The sequence below is a fragment of the Xylocopa sonorina genome, chromosome 12, assembly GCF_050948175.1.
Source record: "Xylocopa sonorina isolate GNS202 chromosome 12, iyXylSono1_principal, whole genome shotgun sequence".
NCBI lineage: Eukaryota > Metazoa > Arthropoda > Insecta > Hymenoptera > Apidae > Xylocopa > Xylocopa sonorina.
In genome coordinates, this window is record NC_135204.1 from 7,790,500 (window position 1) to 7,807,901 (window position 17,402).

A 17,402-nucleotide genomic window follows, 5' to 3' on the forward strand; every position below is an offset into this window, starting at 1 on the left:
ACGTGATATAAGTATACTTAAGATTTGTATATTGTGTAGTATATCGTAGACACAATATAACAATCATAAAATGAAATATTAATACGCGTTTAACCCTTCGAGCGTCGAAAAGAGTGTGCGATCCAACTTTCGACGTAGGGTGTATTGATTATACTTAATATTATTTGTTCTTACTACTAAGGGACAAGGGTACTGATAGTAGCTAATTATCTAAGTATAAATTTTGTGACATATGCTGAATATTTACTTATAAATTCACAAATGGATCACCCACTGAATGCTTAACGAATAGTTTTTCAACGATCCGTTTAAAATGTCCAAAGGGTTAAATAAGCCTAAGCGTGTTGGTATCCTATGTACGAGATTTGGAGAATTATTACTTTTATTACTAAATTACATCGTTTACATTAAACATTCTGTATTTGCTTAAATTTTCCAGTCTTTTTAGTCGTAAATTGCATTCTGAAGTCTCACTATTTGGTCTGTTTATTACTTGGTCTTAATTATCACGTATCCTTACATAATAATTTATCGTAGAATGAGAAGTAGCGTTTATACTAAATAATTCTGCTATTACTTGCACTAGTTTTAGTCGAGGGAGGGAATGCGTGAATGAATTCATATTGAAATTATACACCTCTACGTAACATTTACGGATTATTCCAGACGCAATGTATAGAGAATCGTTTGATTCAATATTTAACGCGAGCAAATGTTAATGTACATGTTCTGCCTGATCTTTATATACCTCTAGTTATATATTAAATTTATTTGAAAAAGAAATATAGTAATATCCCCGCACAGCGAATTTTTACAACGCGATAGGGAAACGTTGAGATGTTTTCAACGCGATTTCACGAGGATTTGTTCTTCACAGAGAAACGGGTCGCTAATGAGTACGCGCGTGGGAAATTGTGCACTATTAGGTAAATAATTCCCAAGTATATAATGATGGCGATTGTGAGAAAGAGATCGAATACAGCTGGTTTCACGCTGAAATATAATAAACAGTATAACAAACCCTGTTTTTACTGGCTTTTTATATTAATTAGTAAAATTGAAAGGTTTACCTGTATACATTTAATATTGCTTTCGTAACGTCGTAAAATACGAATTCAGGATCCTGTTTGTCAGGACTGTGCAATGTAACTTTAACATCCCCAAGATATCTAGCCATCGCTTCCTTTAGGGTGCTAACCAGCATGTTATTTTTATCTGCCAGCAACGGAGCAGCTCTTGGTTGCGATGCTAAGTAACTAAACCATAAAGATAGTGACTCTTTAGAGACATCCTGGAAAAATAAAGTGCGATTAATGAAACATAAAGGAACAAGGGTCTGGAAAACTCTATTCGTTCTCTTAGAAGATAATATATATGCGTACTAGGGGGTCGATAAAAATTTGACTAGAACTCAGATTGTACACGTGTCTTGCCAACGCTTCAGCGACTATTTGAGTGTGTTTATACAGTCTATCTATTTGTTCAGTCCTCATCACATCCAAGATCGTCGTTCTGATAGGATCGTCGTGGCTTTTCAACGTGGACAAAGTCGTGGCTGGTAATCTACGAATACTGTATCTCTCGTGTTCCCAAGCTAGAGTTTCCTCTGCCAGATTTATTTTTTTATGTACACCTTCTACAGTAGTGGTGTTCAACGACTCGGACACAGATTTAAGTTCCTTGTAAAAGAGGCCACCCGTGGAATTTTCTTTCGGTGGTTTCGAAACATGGACGTAAAGGTTGTCACCGGTAGACACTGTGTCAAGGCAGATAACATAAGCTGCATCCTGATAATCAAAATAATGCATTAGTGTTCTCTGTGATGATTGTTTCCCAAAATCATTTCAATATATTCCATCTAGTGTTGTAAATATATTATATAATACTTGTATTATGGAGCCTTCAAGGCCATCCAACTGATCCTCCAGCCATTTTTTACTGCCCTGATAATTAAGCTTGCCAGCACCGGTTACAATAAAGACAAGATTGTACTGCGGTCTTGATCTACTAGCAGAATATAAAATAGAAAACAGTCTTGCTATTTCCAGTAACATCGAAACTCCAGAGGCATTGCTGTCTGCCCCAAAAGACAACTCCTGTTCATTGATAATATCATACATGTATAAATACAATTATAGAGATAAACATTTGGTGTTAATAATCCAACTTACAGGTGCAACACCGGCGCTATCGTAATGAGTAACCAACGCTATTGTTGGCAACTTTTCTTCAGCGCCGTTACCAGTTAGTTTTCCATGCAGAGTGGCAACCTTCACATCCGTTTTGGCCAGCGCTTGCCCAGTTGCCACTACTACCTGGTAACCACTGGCGGATATAGAATTAAACATAGCTTCAGCCGCAGAGCCAGCCTTTTCATCTGTAATAAAGCCATTGGAAAGGTCATCCGAGATTGCCTGCAGATCCGGATGCCATGTAGTAAAGTACACTGGAATCGCCGTTTCAGGGCCGTAAAGCATAGACTCTTCCAAGCTCATGATGTGCTGTTTCTCCTCTTCCGTCAAGTCGGCGATCTTCTCTGGCAACACCACTATCAAAGCGCCAGCCTTGTGTTTGATAGAGTGGAACAGACTCGGAGTTAGGTCCAAAGCTTTGGTAACTACGCAGTGTCTAGAAGTGCTCCATGCCGCCAGAGACCTCGCCTCCAAGGAAATGGGTGCGCTGCGGCAACCTGATAAGGAATTACATAAAATTACATAAAAAATGAGACGTGAACGAGCTCGTGGTTAAACGTATCGTTTCTAAAAGGCTAAAAGTGCCGTTACCGTGTGGCACACCGTGCAAATCATACTGGTGCATTCGGTATACGGAGAATTCGTGGGACGCGGCGACTGGGTTAACCGGAGAGATGATAATGAAAATTGGTAGAATTATCAATAAGTAGTACGGCAGATATCCTCGACATAGCTCCGCGAAGCTATCGCATTCCTCCAGCCACATACTTTCTCGCGATTTCACTCAGGTATGTTGAACAACGGAAGAATGTAGATGCTAATTATTCTCATCGACCTATCACCACGCGACGAACCGTCTCCGCGACTCGTTTCTGCCCCACCTACGATAGAAATTACATGCGGCTATACAGCGGAATAATGTTACGAAATACAAGCATAAACGAGATACGAGGTAGAGTAATCATTAAACGCATTTTTCAGTCATACCCTAGAGCCTTTTTATCAGTGTTTAGTGTCGCTCGCGATGTTGACGACTGCGAACGACAGCTGGCGCCATCTCTCTGAATATGTCTCAAACTGGTCGCAAACGAAGTGAACTTCGTTCGACTAGTGGCGCCATCTCTGCGAAAAGTGCTCAAACTGTTCGCACATCGTTATCGACAGTGAAGTGAACTACTGAAGACTACTAGCGCCATCTCTTCAAAGAGTGCTGAAACTAAGGTTCCAGTAGTGGTTAAGAGATGGCGCCACCAATTGCAGCGTTCACTTCGCTGTCGATAACGGTGCGCGAGTAGTTTGAGCGTTCTCCTGAGAGATGGTGCCACCAGTCGTTCAGCAATTCACTTCGCTGTCGATAACCGTGCGCGAGTAGTTTCAGCACTTTTCACAGAGATGGCGCCACCATATTTGTAAACTTTTTTTTTCCCTTTAAATACATGTAACTGACAAGTGTAAGTGTACATTTTGTCATGGGATCATTATTAATTGTTAATTATTGGTTTATACGTACGCGCACGTGAAATATTGTACATATTTTCGATTTAATAATGGATTCGATGATAGACGACGATCTGTTCGCGCTCAGCGACGAAGAATTACCGATACCTACTCAAAAATGCAACCCCATCGAGGAACATCTGATAAAACAATTGTCGGACGTGAAAACTCGAATCGAGAAGACTAAAAATGATATCAAAGAGGTTCAAGACATGACAAAATATACCTTGGATTCTCTGTACAGTCAAGCTCGATACGGCAGGGACATAACCTCGAAATCTGATAATGATGTAAGTTTCTTAGATAAATATAACAATTTCATGTAGAAATATAAATGTTCTGTCTCCTTAGATTATTTTAAAAGTTAAACTGTAATGCGGATAAGTTGTATGTATTACAAGATTAGAGAATTAGAAGGTAGCGGAATGTATCGTATTGAATATTTACAGTTGTACACAGTAAACAGAGAACCTGTGGTAAAGAAGATAAAGAAATCGCTAGATGATGGACCCTCTGAATCATTAGGTTTTGGCGATCCTTGGAAGCGTATTCTTTTTGATAAATGGATTATTGGAATACCATTGATAAACTTTACTGAGAGGTAAGTATGTTAAAGATATTTATGAATGAATACTTTTGTTATTAAAACTTATTCTGTATTGGATGCCGTGCCTCAAATGAAATATTTATTATTGTTATCAGTTAACTAATCAAATCAAACAAATAATTTTGTACAGATAAGATTGAATTCTTGTTCAGTACATTTGCAGGTTTGTTTAATAGTTTTATTTTCTGAAATAATTATTGTCATTTCGTGTTTATCGTTTACAAAATTGTAGATCAGAAGAAATTGAAGTTTCATTCGCATTTAATCTCATTTTACTCGAATTTTACAAATGATTCGAATTTATTCAGGAGAGATATGTTTCATTAACGAGGATTGCTGTGTAACTGATTTAAGTACCACACAGTGTTACTAAATTCTTATAAAAGATCTGTTTTATTCGCGAAATCTATATAATTAATACCCTGCTTAACGAAAACACTTTCTTTTTAATTAATAGTCAAGCTCTGGAAAACGTTAAACTTGTAAATCTTTATACTTCTTACACTTGGAAGTTGTATAATTTAACGTATGTATATATATATCTTATTCAAATGTAATTACATATATATTGTATTTTCTCAAGGTAGTACTATTACCATTGGTGCAATGATAATAATAACTATTTTAACAACATTCATATCAACATACGCATATGTATATTTATATACACGAATATATACATACAGTGTCCGAGAAAATGTATGCGTGTCCTTTGAAATATATAAAACACAAGTATGGTTTACTTTAGTTAAGTCGGTATATATATCAGGGGGATAAAAAATGCACTACACGCACTGTATGTTTGAAAAACTTAATTGGATCAAACCAGAGGGTCATTATTATTAGGTATTCCTATTAGATGTCGAAGGTACTTTACTGAAGAATTAAAAACTATTCCTATTCGATGTTCAAGCAGGAAAAGTCAACAATACGAGCATCACACTTGTACAGTAAAAAGTCGCCTAGAGTACTTAAGCAACAGAGTACCCTGATAGGTACAAATAGATTTAAAATCGTTCTTACGTTACAGTTTGTAACAATTTAGAAACGCCTAGTCACCTGAGGCCCTAACAATTGAATACACTGTAACATTTCATTTATCACAAAATTCAAATGTGGTAGCAGTGGTTTGTATCGATTGTATCGTCAACACCAACAATTCTTAATACATCTTTTCCTTCATCTCTAAGTGAAGATCGTGAACGAGCGTTTCTTAGACTGGACATGACTGAAAATCGTAGAGCACGACCAGTATAATAAAATACTAGCTGCACCTAGTTAGCTGCTTTGGTAAAAAAAAGTATAAAAATAATGCTAGCCAGATGCAGTTAACATCTTACAGTTTCTCGTACTCGTTGGTCTTTACGATTCGAGTCACGCTGCGTCTAAGAAAAAAGAACGCTACTTCGTTAGATTGTAAAACGTATTTCCTATCTAAAATTTTCGTTGTAATCGACACCATATCGATGAAGTGTCGTTTAATGGAAATCAGTTCGAGCACTTGACGCGTCTCTTGCTACTATGCACAACGTACTATCGTTACTTTTTACAGATCAACGGAACGTCCTCATCCTTTCCCAGTGCTATGTAGTCGTCGGGGAAATAATCGAAAAGCACAAAATCATACCTGAAACGAAACATGTCAAGCATTATCTACAGATGCTTAAGCAGTTCTAGTTAATATATTTCTGTTCCTTTTTACCTGAACATCTGATACAGATCTTTGATCTGCGACTTGGACAATTGAGCGAAGTAATTTTTAATCACATCCTTCGTTTGGACGCCTCTCGTAGGATTCTTCCACTCCGGCTTGATAATGTGTCCCACGTGGGCTTGCTTTATGAGATAATCTTGGTCTTCCTGTAAAAATGATCAACATTCTTCTCCATCAAAGTACACCGCAACCGATTATGCTAAACGCATATTACACACTTTTTGTTCGCAGATTGTTTTGTCCGCGACGTGAAGAGAGTGTACGGAGGGGTAGATGAAACGTGGTTATAGTAAAGGCTACTAATGTAGGCCGTTTAAGGCAATGCATAGATCATTATCGTGCGTTTATGTCGAGAAGTCAGGCACGTGACGCATCGAGGAGTTAAGGACGTTCTAACTACTCGACAGAGCGAAGGAAGAAGATGGCCTTGAGTGACCTACACTCTTGCCCCTCGCTGTACATGCAGAATAATCACTCTTCGAGTTAATCTAGAGAACTGCCGCGCTTCTATTTAGATATATGGAGATGTGTACGCCAGATTAGATGTCTCGCGAAGCTGTCTTAATTCTTCGCACTTAGAATTGTTCGCAACTGGGTTTGCCGTGTGCGATGATTCATGTTCAGGTGCAAAGATTTTTCTATTTGTTTGTTACGCATCTGTTCATGGATTCGTGTGACTCAAATCCATGACGTTTCATTATTAGGTGTTATGTGTGATGATAAAAAATCAGCATGTAGGACGAGCAGTGTGTAATAGATGTATCAAGACGGTTCTGATCATAACGTGCGCTTAATTTTAGAGCTTGGGATTGACCACAGTGTTCGCAGAACACGAATTCTCTGAGAAATACCCACATGGAGCGTCTCAAACTTGGCGATCACGTCGAATCGTACTTGACACGGTGTGCAAAAATTCACGACCGGGGTCCAATGCATGTCAAGCTCGTTCCCTGCCCTCCACTGGCACAACAGCCACCGTACAAATTCTTCGAACAGCGGATACCTAGGTCCGTGTCTTCCATCCGTCTTCGGGTCCTAATTTCAATCGTTTAATATACAAACAATATATTGTTTAAATTCAGATAAAACCTTTAGAAACTCTTACCCTGATTCTGTAGTTCCAAACGATATGGGCACCAAGATTACTGTGAAACGTGTGCGGCAAACTGTGCTCCAGTTTGTCCCTGTAGGCGCTGAGCAGTCTCTCAAACGGATGCCTCACTATTAAGAAGCTGATGCTGTCGTTTAGGAACTTGTTCAACTCCTCTGCTGTATGTCTCGGATACTTCTGTCTCGCGAGGGAGACAGGCACAGCTTTCGAGGCCTTCAAGAATTGCGGGCTGTATCTGAAAAATGGTGACAGCTTGTCGTTACACATGTTCGATAGACGTACAGGATTTTATCTTACCCCGCAAGCAGATTGAAATTGTACATCCAAGACGTGGAGGCCGCTTTAAATACGTTGCACCATATCAAGTGGTATTCTTTATTTACAAGAAATTCCCAAGCATTAGGCCTGTGAAGTGAATCGTTTCCAGGCCGGTCTAGTTCCTCCTCGGCGCATTTCTCCGCTAGAAACTTCCTTCTAGCGTACAATCGTTTCTCAGTCTCTGCGATCGTCGCTTCTTCCATCAATCTTTCCTCCGGTGTCAGATTCGAATCTTCCTGTCGACATTAATATTCATCCTTTATCTCCTGTTCTATCAACATGGAAGTTAATGAAAAGTGATGTCAACGTTCATTTTAAGATTCACGCAGCCCGCGAACGATCCCATGGAATCGAGCACACGTTACGAAATCGAATTCGCTACAAAGTTGCGCAACAGCCTCGGATATCGGATGGCGGTCAACCGATGCCAGAGGATTTGTTATCCGTATCGTCGATGCGATTATCAATACTTAATACACCCACGAGTACAGAATCGATGGGTGTCGATTTCCATATTCATCTGATAAACAACCGCGGTAACGTTAGAGTAATGGCTGCACTCGCGTTACTCCGATTATTGCAGCTAAGATTAGTCTATCATTCGTTCGAATGCAAAACCAGTATCACGCGAGACTAGAATAAACCCTGCTAAAACATTACTAATATAAATTATTAATTCGTTATTCGTTACACGTTCTGCATTCCGTTCTCTGTTTCGCGCATTCCTTATCAGGTAGTGTACAGGATTAATAATTCAATAAGCATCCGGTCGGTACCATTAAGAAAGTAATTACAGACCGCTCGGAGAAGCAGCCGCTCATTAAGACTATGCGCGCCACGTGTGTATCACGTTCCCTAATACTTTTCGATCGAAGCGCGTGTACTCTCTTATGGTACACGTTTGTTGCATTAGACGAAACGTTTCTTAATCACGGTGGATGGCCTAGCGTAGCGAGACCCGTTACGAGTGGTCTCATTCACGTGAAACTTCCGCTTCTCACACGAAGCGGCTGTACGAATCTCGGGAATTAGTGGACCGCGAAGCCGGGTAATTATCGTGCACGTTCCGCGGGGGCTAAACGATTTGAGTCACGGGCGGCGCCCGCGAGCCCCGTTTTCTTCGGCACGCCGTCCACGTGCCTCTGCGCACCGACCCTCTCTGCACGCAAGGTTAAGCCAATTTCCTAATTTCTGCAATTAATCGGAACGCTCGACGCTGCCTATTCGGCATGATCGCGCGTTACACCGCCTACTTGGCGCATTGCAGTCGAACGTTCAGGTCAGATTCTTGGCATAATCGTCGTGGGTTACGGAACGGAAGCCTCCCTCTCTGCCCGACTGTTTTAAGAATCGCATTCATCGTTGGAAGAAATTTGTCGAGGGACGCTGACGGCTCTTGGGTTCGTTTCATTCTCCCCACTTTAACAAATAATTATGAAAATTAGCCAGTCTGAGGTGTAATTAGTGGCGATTAGCTTACGGATTCTACTGCTAATTGTAACGTTCAATTTAAACGATTTTTCGAGAAACGCGAGTCGAGGTTTACGGTAGTAATTAGTGACCGATCAGTTTATACAGGATTCGAAAAGATTGCTGGCTTGCGATAACGTTATTCATTTTTATAGTCGAATCGAAAGCATCCGAAAAGTTTCGCAGTCGAATTTTTTTGCAACCAGTTGCAATTTCACGAGAATCTGCCTCCACAAATTTGTACGACTGACTATAATTATATTTAACTGGAGGACCTTGGAATCAATCGATATTCCCACGTGTTTTTACAATATAGCGTGTACACGTTCCACGTGAACTTTAGAACGCCGCAACGAATGCACAGAAATGGATTTGCGGTGGGAAACGGCTCTCCCTCACGTGAGCCCACATAGGTGGACTTCGTGGTGGTTGAATAAATAAGAAGTGAGAGTAAAAATGAGTACTCCGCGGTGGAAGATCGATGTTTACACGCCGTGCGAGTACTTGATTATTATAAGATCTCTTAGAATCTTACGGAAACATCTCAGAAACCCTAGAAACTCTCATAGCGTGGCTTATAGAACGGTTATGATGAGTCAGAAGTCGAGCTAAGGGGTAATTCAGGCACTCAGCTCGAATCTGTTTGTCATTTGCATCAGCGCGCATAACTGGCATCCTCTAATTCGATAAACATACGTACAACCAGAGCTACTTGCTCTAATCGATCCGATTACATTGTAACTAACAATCGTTTATACAATAATCATTGCAATTAGTAAATTAATTACGCTCTTTAAAAATGCTTGCAAGGAACGAATCAAATATTTCATCTTTCTGATATCAGTTTTTATTCGTGGAAATATTCTGTAGAAAGAAAGCTACGCGAGCATACGTTTTCTTCGAATAACCGATACTGTCGTCTGATAAAAGGATAGATTTTTAATCATCAGATATTGAACGCGATGGCCGTGGCCAGGCGGAAATTCCGAACGCAAAAGTACTTGCTTCCGTTTATTGATTTCGGTTTGGAAGCTGAACGTCGACGCCGACGCTGAAGACGCGAATATGGGCCACACGGGTGGTGCAACGTGCTCCGCACTTTGCATCTGTCCACGTGCGCCCATGTGCGTTTCCAGATACGACGGATCAGAATAGGTTTCGAGAATATTGCTAAAATTCTACCCCTCGGAGACAAAGGATAATTCGGAAAGTTTAACTATAAAGAGCTGATCACTTGCGTAGAAACGATGTTAATCTCGATGAAGGGAATCCTCAGAGCGTCAAATTTCATTACCATTTTAACACGTCCTTGCAAATATCTCTGAAAACATTTTAAACAACAGAAAAAGTCATTTTTGTTTTTCTAAAGAATGTTGTAGAATATTTAAAAAATCCTAAATATATTTGGAAACATTTTTTACCACTGATCGGTCTTAATATCGAAGAAACGGTTCGTTTATCTAGAGCTGTTAGATGTATCTATCCAACGATCTATACGTGCCCCGATATGCGAATCCCGATTCGTATCCGAACTTTGTTCCATTTTAACAATAAGCCGATAACTTTTCCAATCACGAGCGATCCAACGGGAACGTGCTCTCGGATATCGACCGACCGTTGCCAGCCCTTATCTACGGAACGATTTATATCACTTACAGGGCTTAGACAAAAATTTAGAATTCTATTCACCAAAAACGAATCAATCGAAAACTTAATATCATTTTTTTCTTTTATATTATAGAGAAGAGATAATTTATAGTTAAAAGAAAATTGACTTTAATATACTTCTTTAAATTCCAGGCATCACGGTTATCTTTGGAAGACGTTATTTCTTTTTTCTTCGCCGTTAAAACGTCATGATTCATACGCGCAACGCGATTTTATCCAATTATGATTTCCACGTTCGCGGCAGTTCGGAGATCGATGCCAGATAATCTGCGGATGCATTTTTTGTTCCCCCGGGCATTAGCTTTGTAGTAAATTGCTCGAAACGATGGTTATCCAGTTTGATGCATTCGCCGTGACGAGGGACACCGCGCGGGGGAGAACGATTCGCTCCTTCAATGACATTAGGAATGATTGCGACACGAGGTTTGCTGCCTCGCAAGTATCTCACGGTGAGCATCTTGCGACTTTCCCTTCGAACAGGAATCTAATCAGACGTTAGCTCCTCGGAATAACAGGCGTGCCGTTAGCGTGCAAATCTCAGCTGTGAAGTAAACAAAAATAATATCTCTTAACATACAAAACGATGTGAAACAAATTTCTAGTTTTCCAATAAGAAGCTACAATTTAGGATGCGAACATATAAATGGCAGAGTGGTCTAAATTTGATTGTAAAAGGATACTCAGGGTCTGTTAAGATCAGAGAAACTAAAACCTTGTTGCTAAAGAAGCGAAACCTTGACTAAGGAGCAACCTTGGACTAAGGAGCCTCTTTTCTGCTTGCTTATAGATCGTCTATTTCTAGACAATATATTTTTCTTGCACATCGTCGATGAAACACGGAAACTGTTAAAACATTGACCGGTTCTAGTGGACCACCGTACGTATACACGAAGGTACACAGAAGCGTACGTTATGCAAGAGGCCTCACAGATTATTCAGTTTAATAATTCTCTCCGGTTAGAGCGTTTTTTGCGCTAAAACGCATTTCCGAGGTCTGCTGCGAATCCTCGCGTGACACTTGCCACGACTTTTGCGCGCAAAAGCTCGATCGAACCACGCAAACGGCGTTCCTGCTTTGTTGAGACCACGATGGGACGTTGTCCTTTTTCCTGTCGAACGTTCAGTGGAAAATACACAAATTTGTTAAGCATCCATCAAAGCCTGATTCAAGATAGATACAAAAGATAACATTATTCATTCAGAGATATATCAGAATGTTGAAAAGAAGCAATGCTTAGAAATGGCGGGCTAATCGATCTCTATCGATGGAGCAGTTATTATTTAGGGGGTAACTAGAATTATTGTTTCGCATGCATAAAGGGGTGGTACCGTGCGGCCGTAGGTGGTTGCGTTTGTGTGCCGCATTGCGCCTGGAACTCTGCCAATCTACGTTAGCATTGCTTTACGTAAGGAGACCGTTTTCGATGTAACCTCTCCACCTACGGGGGGGTAAAAAGGAGAAGCGGCGTTCTTTTCTTGGAACGTGCCGCTCTTAGATTACCCTACATCCGTACGGTAACGCGAGAAAGCCGTAACTCTACGAGGGAGAGGGAGATAGAGGTGAATAATAGCCGCTGCATCTCTTTTTACCGTTCCGAGGGAAATTTTGAGGAAGAACGGCGTCGAACCGTGACGTATCGAATGAATCGAGCAAGTTAGAGGGGTAGAAGAATGCGTGAGGCCATGAGAAAGCGGACGGAGCGTTGGCCTTTCTCTTGCGATTGTGTGGAGAGGATATAACGGGTTATATAACTCGAGTGTTTAAGGCTGTCTTCATCGGCTGGTGAAAATTGGATAAATCTACGCCGTCTTCCTTTGGGATTGGCGTTTGCGAAAGGTGACGTTCGAAAAAGTGTGCAACTGGAAGATTGCGTGTGGAAGGGGCGTGAAGTAAACGCCTGGAGAAACATGAAAGATACAGGAGATTGGGTCGTGTATAGTCAGCCGCGGCGGGTCAACAGAGGCGCATAAAGCACTGTTTAAAGAAGATAAACTGTCAGCCAACTCGCAGGGGACACTTTTTCTTACCGCGCTGCGAAATTCTATAGGAAATATTCAATAACCAACAGTCTATCAGAACTTTTTAGTTAACCGATTGACTAGCAATAATAACGTTCATGAATTTACCAATTATAAAACCCAATGAGTCTCTTATATAGCAACATATACATTGTGTCCGTCAATTCAGCAAGCTCGTGAACTCTACAGTTGCTCAAGGCTGGTACCTAGTTTCGTGCATATATCGTGATTCCATAGTACATCTAACAGACAATACGACATAATCTTCCAGCATCCCGAACAAAGGGACAGCTTTTGGCCGCGTTTCTAATGAGAACGACTACCCCCCCCCCCCCCCCTGTTCTTCTACAATAATTGTTCCTTAGAAACAATCCGCCTAACTTCCCGGTGGTCCAAATCCGCGAGCGAGTAGGCGCACATACTGAAAGTCTTTCTTCGAGAACAAAAGAAATCCTTGGCGAGTGTCGGATAAAAGATCGTCACTCACCTCCGACAGAAGCCCTTGTTGCACGGTGTTACTGGTGTCCTGGCTCGAGAGGGCCAGCACCAACAACGTCAGGATGCCTGCGGCCAGCAACGTCCGCCTGATCGCCGCAAATACATATCGTCGCGGTGTCATCTTTTCCCTGTGTACGGTCTTCCTTCTGTACTCATATCGGACTGAAACAAATAGCCCAATCACTATCCTGCCGCTGATGTGTCGGTATGGTGGGGTACGAGCGATAAAAAAAGTTGATATAAACAGATGGTTCAAATTCAAAGGCAACCGTTCTATACTTCCAAATAACTGAATTTTTTAATACTTTCCCAAGAAGAGTTTTCCTGCAACAAGATTATTTTAGATAAAAAAATTCAATTATTTTGATGGGATAGTGCTTAAGAAACTAGAATAAAATTTCAGCTTGTTCGTGTTTAGTCCGAGTTATATAGATTTTTCATGGAAATCCCAGTAACGTGTACCAGAGAATTATCTCTGTACCCGAATAGTTTACAGAGAGCTAATATTGAGATTAGATAAAATAAAAGGATGACTGTTGATAGCTTCGTTTCATCCTTCTCTATGGAAAGTTATTTTTGAGTGATCATTTTGAAAAGATGATTGAGTAAAGATGAGTAATTCTTCGGAAGAAATCTATTAATTCGGATGTGTCAGGTGACGAAACATTTGGGATAATAGTTCACCGGTTCTCTGTTCTATCTATGATCTCCCGTTCGGATAACGGGAGCTGACGTTCGCAGAGTCGAGTTTGAGGATGTATGTGTTCGTTTTATCCGAACTGATATTTTAACGCTACCAAACCGCTGATATGTAAAATCTTTAGAATCATGATGCTTCGTAAATTAATTATTTATATGATTACATCTACAAAATGACGAAATTGATTTTATATTCGTGGATGATACTGTAGCAAGCAATATTTTAATTAATTCAGTATCTCAAGTTATGAATTATGTATATATGTAATGTATTAAAAGAATGCTCGAAGCAAATTCAAGGAATAATGTTACACAAGAAGGCTATTGATGTGCAACATGTATCGCGTCATCATTGATCAGTGATCATAATAGTCACGTGCCCGTTTCATAGGGATATGGACCAACATGAACTTGGAAATTTACGAATAGAAAAAAATCCTGCTATTATTGTTCCGTTGTTAAGTAGAAGATAATTAACAAAAGCTAATGATCCACAATTTACACGTACGTTGTTGATTCTCTCTTGTTCTCTAGTTCGACAATAGCACTCTACCTACAAATAACAATGACACTAACATCGAATGCATATGATATTCGCACAAATTTCCTATTACTCGATACGAAACAGTATCTATTTTAGAAATTCTTAACGATCTCATCGATACGACATCATCCCAATCAGTAAACACTGGTTTCATTTCTCACATAACATTTTTAAGGAATAAATTACAAGATAATTTATGTTTCCCAAATATATATATATGCATACGTTTACTGAATCAGCAAAATTCCATCGTTGTTATAGAACGATACGTGCGATACTTGTACAAAGTGGAACATCGGATTCAAGGATCGATGACGCTTTATCGAAAAATTCGCATGGAAACGCGAAAAGCACGCGCGCGCGTGAACCAACATTCCGCCTCGCCAATTAAACGTTCCCAGTGACATAGTACTCTATTATTCTAACGCAAGTATGACAATCACATTGTGCTACCAAATATTTATCGTCGTAAAACAAGTGTTTACTTCGACACGGAAACAAGATACGATTCTCAAGTTTCTATCTCTATGCATAATTCTACGTACGCAACAATCGAGCAACACCGACACAGTCGGTGGTAGACACAAGCGAACAACCTTTTATGTAAGTGGTAATTTAAAGTCGATTGCGGGGCGTATATGCGCTTCCTGGGTCAATGGGTCAAATAGTAGCCTTTCTCGCTAACCACAAATTATTATACTTTCCTATTTATCCTGATACCTTGGTAATAGTATGATCTAAATGTGATATTAACATACGTACTTTGCGTGGACATATATGCCCCGTGATCAGGATTCAGCGATGCATCTATTGCACCCCCTGCACGAAGTCCAACGTTCCTCCTCGATTCGTCTCGGTTTTCTTGCTGGATTCAATCCTTGGCAAATTGCGTACAATAAACACACTTGTAATCGGGACTGAGACAATAATGGTTATGGTGGTAACACGACTATGGTACCTTCCGCGAGACACGTGACACCATTGACCGATTGTAGAAAAAATATAGGCACCACACGATCACGGCGGCATCCTGTAGATTACTGAAGGAACACACACCGTAAGCATCCATGCTTGCGTCGTCTGCTACCAACCGATCCGTCCGTGTTCGTTCATTGGCCGGCGTTTTCGCGGGTCGATTTACTGCTGTGGGTGATATCTGCGCAGCCGCTGTACACTCAAAACACTCCTGTCTAACCCTTTGCGACACTGTACTCTCTTTAATCATCCATCCTTCCCTCGAATATGATTTTCTTTCTGGGAAAAAATGCAAGACAAAACGAGCAACGTAAATTTCTGTCTTCTGTTGAACAATTCGATTGAATAGAAATTTATAATGTTCACTGTACCCTTAATTCTGTTACGTCATGATCTTCTTACAGCCTCGTTCTAACGTGTCTTTTGTATCACTGGGCGAGCATAAGGATCTAAAAAAACATATTAAAAAACAATAATTAGTAAAAGACGAAGAAAGTTACAATGATTTAATTGGATACCTAATTTGTACACTGAACGCATTCGATTCCCGAATAGAACGTCGATAAAACAGTATCGCGACATTATCCGTTCGTATTATTTTTACCGATACCGCTATAAATAATGTGAAGTTCTCGATCTCGTTTCAGAACGTTAATTAACATCCAAATTTATTTCTCTTTCGAAGAAGACGATGAATTGTACGGTACGTCGATGATTTGGAAGTCGCAGAACGGAATGTGTTGGGATCGAAGCAATAAAATTAAATCCAAAAGGCAGGCCGTAGGTACCATCGTGTTAGATTTACCTAAATTCGATAAGGAGCCCTTCTATGATGTTTATGGTACAATTTTGTACGAAATAGATGAGAAACAATATCAAACTCCGTTACCTGTTATTCGTTTCTCGATCGAAGATATTATGGATAGCAACTGCCAAGTAATGATTTTAGCTGAAGATATTCTAATACGAACGAAGGACCTTACATCCTATGTCGTGCCTGTAATTTTAACATTAAAAAGTGCATCGGTTGAAAAAGTCGTCGACGTAAATATTAAACAAAACCCTAAAAGAAAGGGGAAACTTCGGGGACTTTTCAGCGAGAAATCTTTCCACGAAATCTGTCCCGATATATATATCTCCTGCGGATGTTTGACACACTGTTTGATCGAGATACTGTACGTCAGCGAGGGAAAAGAAAAACTGAGGATCTCTGCAAGGTAGAAACATCTTTTTTAAAAATAACTATTTTAATGTAAACAGTTAGAAAAATGAAGTTACAGTAAAACCTTGAGTAATAGAATTAAAGAGTCCACGTTGGCGTGTACGTATATTTACATGTATTTGTAGATCTGGTCAGCAAATGAATATTGTATTGCAACTTTTGAGGGACCAGTTTCCAGACATGATCATCGAAGAGGATATTAATATCCATGCCGCACAGACTCTCATAGAGGAATTAAAATTGTACCTCGATGACGAGGCGAGCACCACCGAGCGGCAAATAGCTAGAATAAGAACTGATTTACTTATCCCGTAAACACGGTAAAGCAGATTCGAAAATTCTCAGTCTATCTCGAGACTGACCAGAAATATTCTAGTAAAGCAACGAATTCGATTATTCCGTCTTTCTTTCTTCTTTCATATTGATATTTATATGTACTGTACATATTTATATGTAAAATATGCATACAATTTTGTATATATTTTTCTACCGCATAAAACCGTTGTATCAAACTGCGACACGTTAGATGATTCAAATTGAATGAAAATTACTATTATCTCACTCCTAGCTCCTGCTCCTAGACAATAATATCAGGATAGCATGGCATAGGTAGTAGCATCGTAACTATCGAGATCCCGCCGAAAACCGGTTTACTCACCACTACTTCAGCCTAACTATGATAGCACGGGTATAATTGCCGATATAAAACGATATACCGTACCATGGATTAACGATGTCACGTATTATTCCATGGAAATACAATCTTTTTCTCTCTCTCTCTCTCTTTCCACCGTTATTCGATATTACTCGATACATTTGTAATTAAATTAAAGAACCATACCAATTCAACGTAGCTCTCGATGAAAAC

The 17,402-nt window shown here is 40.0% G+C and overlaps 3 protein-coding genes across 4 annotated transcripts; 1 reads left to right on the forward strand and 2 right to left on the reverse strand.

Moving 5' to 3' along the window:
- Positions 1 to 255: 255 nt before the first annotated feature.
- LOC143429676 (BOS complex subunit NCLN) lies at positions 256 to 2,958 on the reverse strand. The gene is made up of 6 exons (XM_076905366.1): positions 2,784 to 2,958; positions 2,172 to 2,689; positions 1,887 to 2,096; positions 1,383 to 1,787; positions 1,071 to 1,291; positions 256 to 993 (listed from the first exon to the last, which is right to left on the reverse strand). Exons 1-6 carry the CDS (start codon positions 2,956 to 2,958, stop codon positions 855 to 857), a joined length of 1,668 nt encoding a protein of 555 aa, XP_076761481.1. The 3' UTR covers positions 256 to 854.
- Positions 2,959 to 3,060: 102 nt separating this feature from the next.
- Positions 3,061 to 16,933, forward strand: LOC143429681 (uncharacterized). 2 transcript variants are annotated; one of them, XM_076905382.1, is made up of 5 exons: positions 3,061 to 3,144; positions 3,756 to 3,979; positions 4,139 to 4,290; positions 15,960 to 16,529; positions 16,660 to 16,933. In XM_076905382.1, exons 1-5 carry the CDS (start codon positions 3,090 to 3,092, stop codon positions 16,847 to 16,849), a joined length of 1,191 nt encoding a protein of 396 aa, XP_076761497.1. In that variant the 5' UTR covers positions 3,061 to 3,089; the 3' UTR covers positions 16,850 to 16,933. The 2 variants fall into 2 exon arrangements, with proteins under 2 accessions (XP_076761497.1, XP_076761498.1); XM_076905383.1 differs by lacking the exon at positions 3,061 to 3,144 and having other exon boundaries at positions 3,675 to 3,979.
- LOC143429683 (carbohydrate sulfotransferase 11) lies at positions 5,782 to 15,234 on the reverse strand. The gene is made up of 7 exons (XM_076905387.1): positions 15,100 to 15,234; positions 13,084 to 13,256; positions 7,419 to 7,675; positions 7,116 to 7,356; positions 6,866 to 7,045; positions 5,999 to 6,156; positions 5,782 to 5,923 (listed from the first exon to the last, which is right to left on the reverse strand). The coding sequence occupies exons 1-7, from the start codon at positions 15,110 to 15,112 to the stop codon at positions 5,836 to 5,838; spliced, it is 1,110 nt and encodes a 369-aa protein (XP_076761502.1). The 5' UTR covers positions 15,113 to 15,234; the 3' UTR covers positions 5,782 to 5,835.
- Positions 16,934 to 17,402: the final 469 nt, after the last annotated feature.

What these genes read in the sequence shown, in the direction of transcription:
- LOC143429676 (XM_076905366.1), bottom strand. Translation starts at nt 2,958, where the DNA reads ATGTGGCTGGAGGAATGCGATAGCTTCGCGGAGCTATGTCGAGGATAT. An exon ending in ATAGCGCCGGTGTTGCACCT is followed by an intron (nt 2,097 to 2,171) that starts GTAAGTTGGATT and finishes ATCAATGAACAG; the next exon opens with GAGTTGTCTTTTGGGGCAGA. An exon ending in GCAATATTAAATGTATACAG is followed by an intron (nt 994 to 1,070) that starts GTAAACCTTTCA and finishes ATTATATTTCAG; the next exon opens with CGTGAAACCAGCTGTATTCG.
- LOC143429683 (XM_076905387.1), bottom strand. An exon ending in AATTTCAATCTGCTTGCGGG is followed by an intron (nt 7,357 to 7,418) that starts GTAAGATAAAAT and finishes ACCATTTTTCAG; the next exon opens with ATACAGCCCGCAATTCTTGA. An exon ending in GATCTGTATCAGATGTTCAG is followed by an intron (nt 5,924 to 5,998) that starts GTAAAAAGGAAC and finishes GTTTCGTTTCAG; the next exon opens with GTATGATTTTGTGCTTTTCG.
- LOC143429681 (XM_076905382.1), top strand. Translation starts at nt 3,090, where the DNA reads ATGCGGCTATACAGCGGAATAATGTTACGAAATACAAGCATAAACGAG. An exon ending in AAGCATAAACGAGATACGAG is followed by an intron (nt 3,145 to 3,755) that starts GTAGAGTAATCA and finishes ATTCGATGATAG; the next exon opens with ACGACGATCTGTTCGCGCTC. An exon ending in CCTCGAAATCTGATAATGAT is followed by an intron (nt 3,980 to 4,138) that starts GTAAGTTTCTTA and finishes GAATATTTACAG; the next exon opens with TTGTACACAGTAAACAGAGA.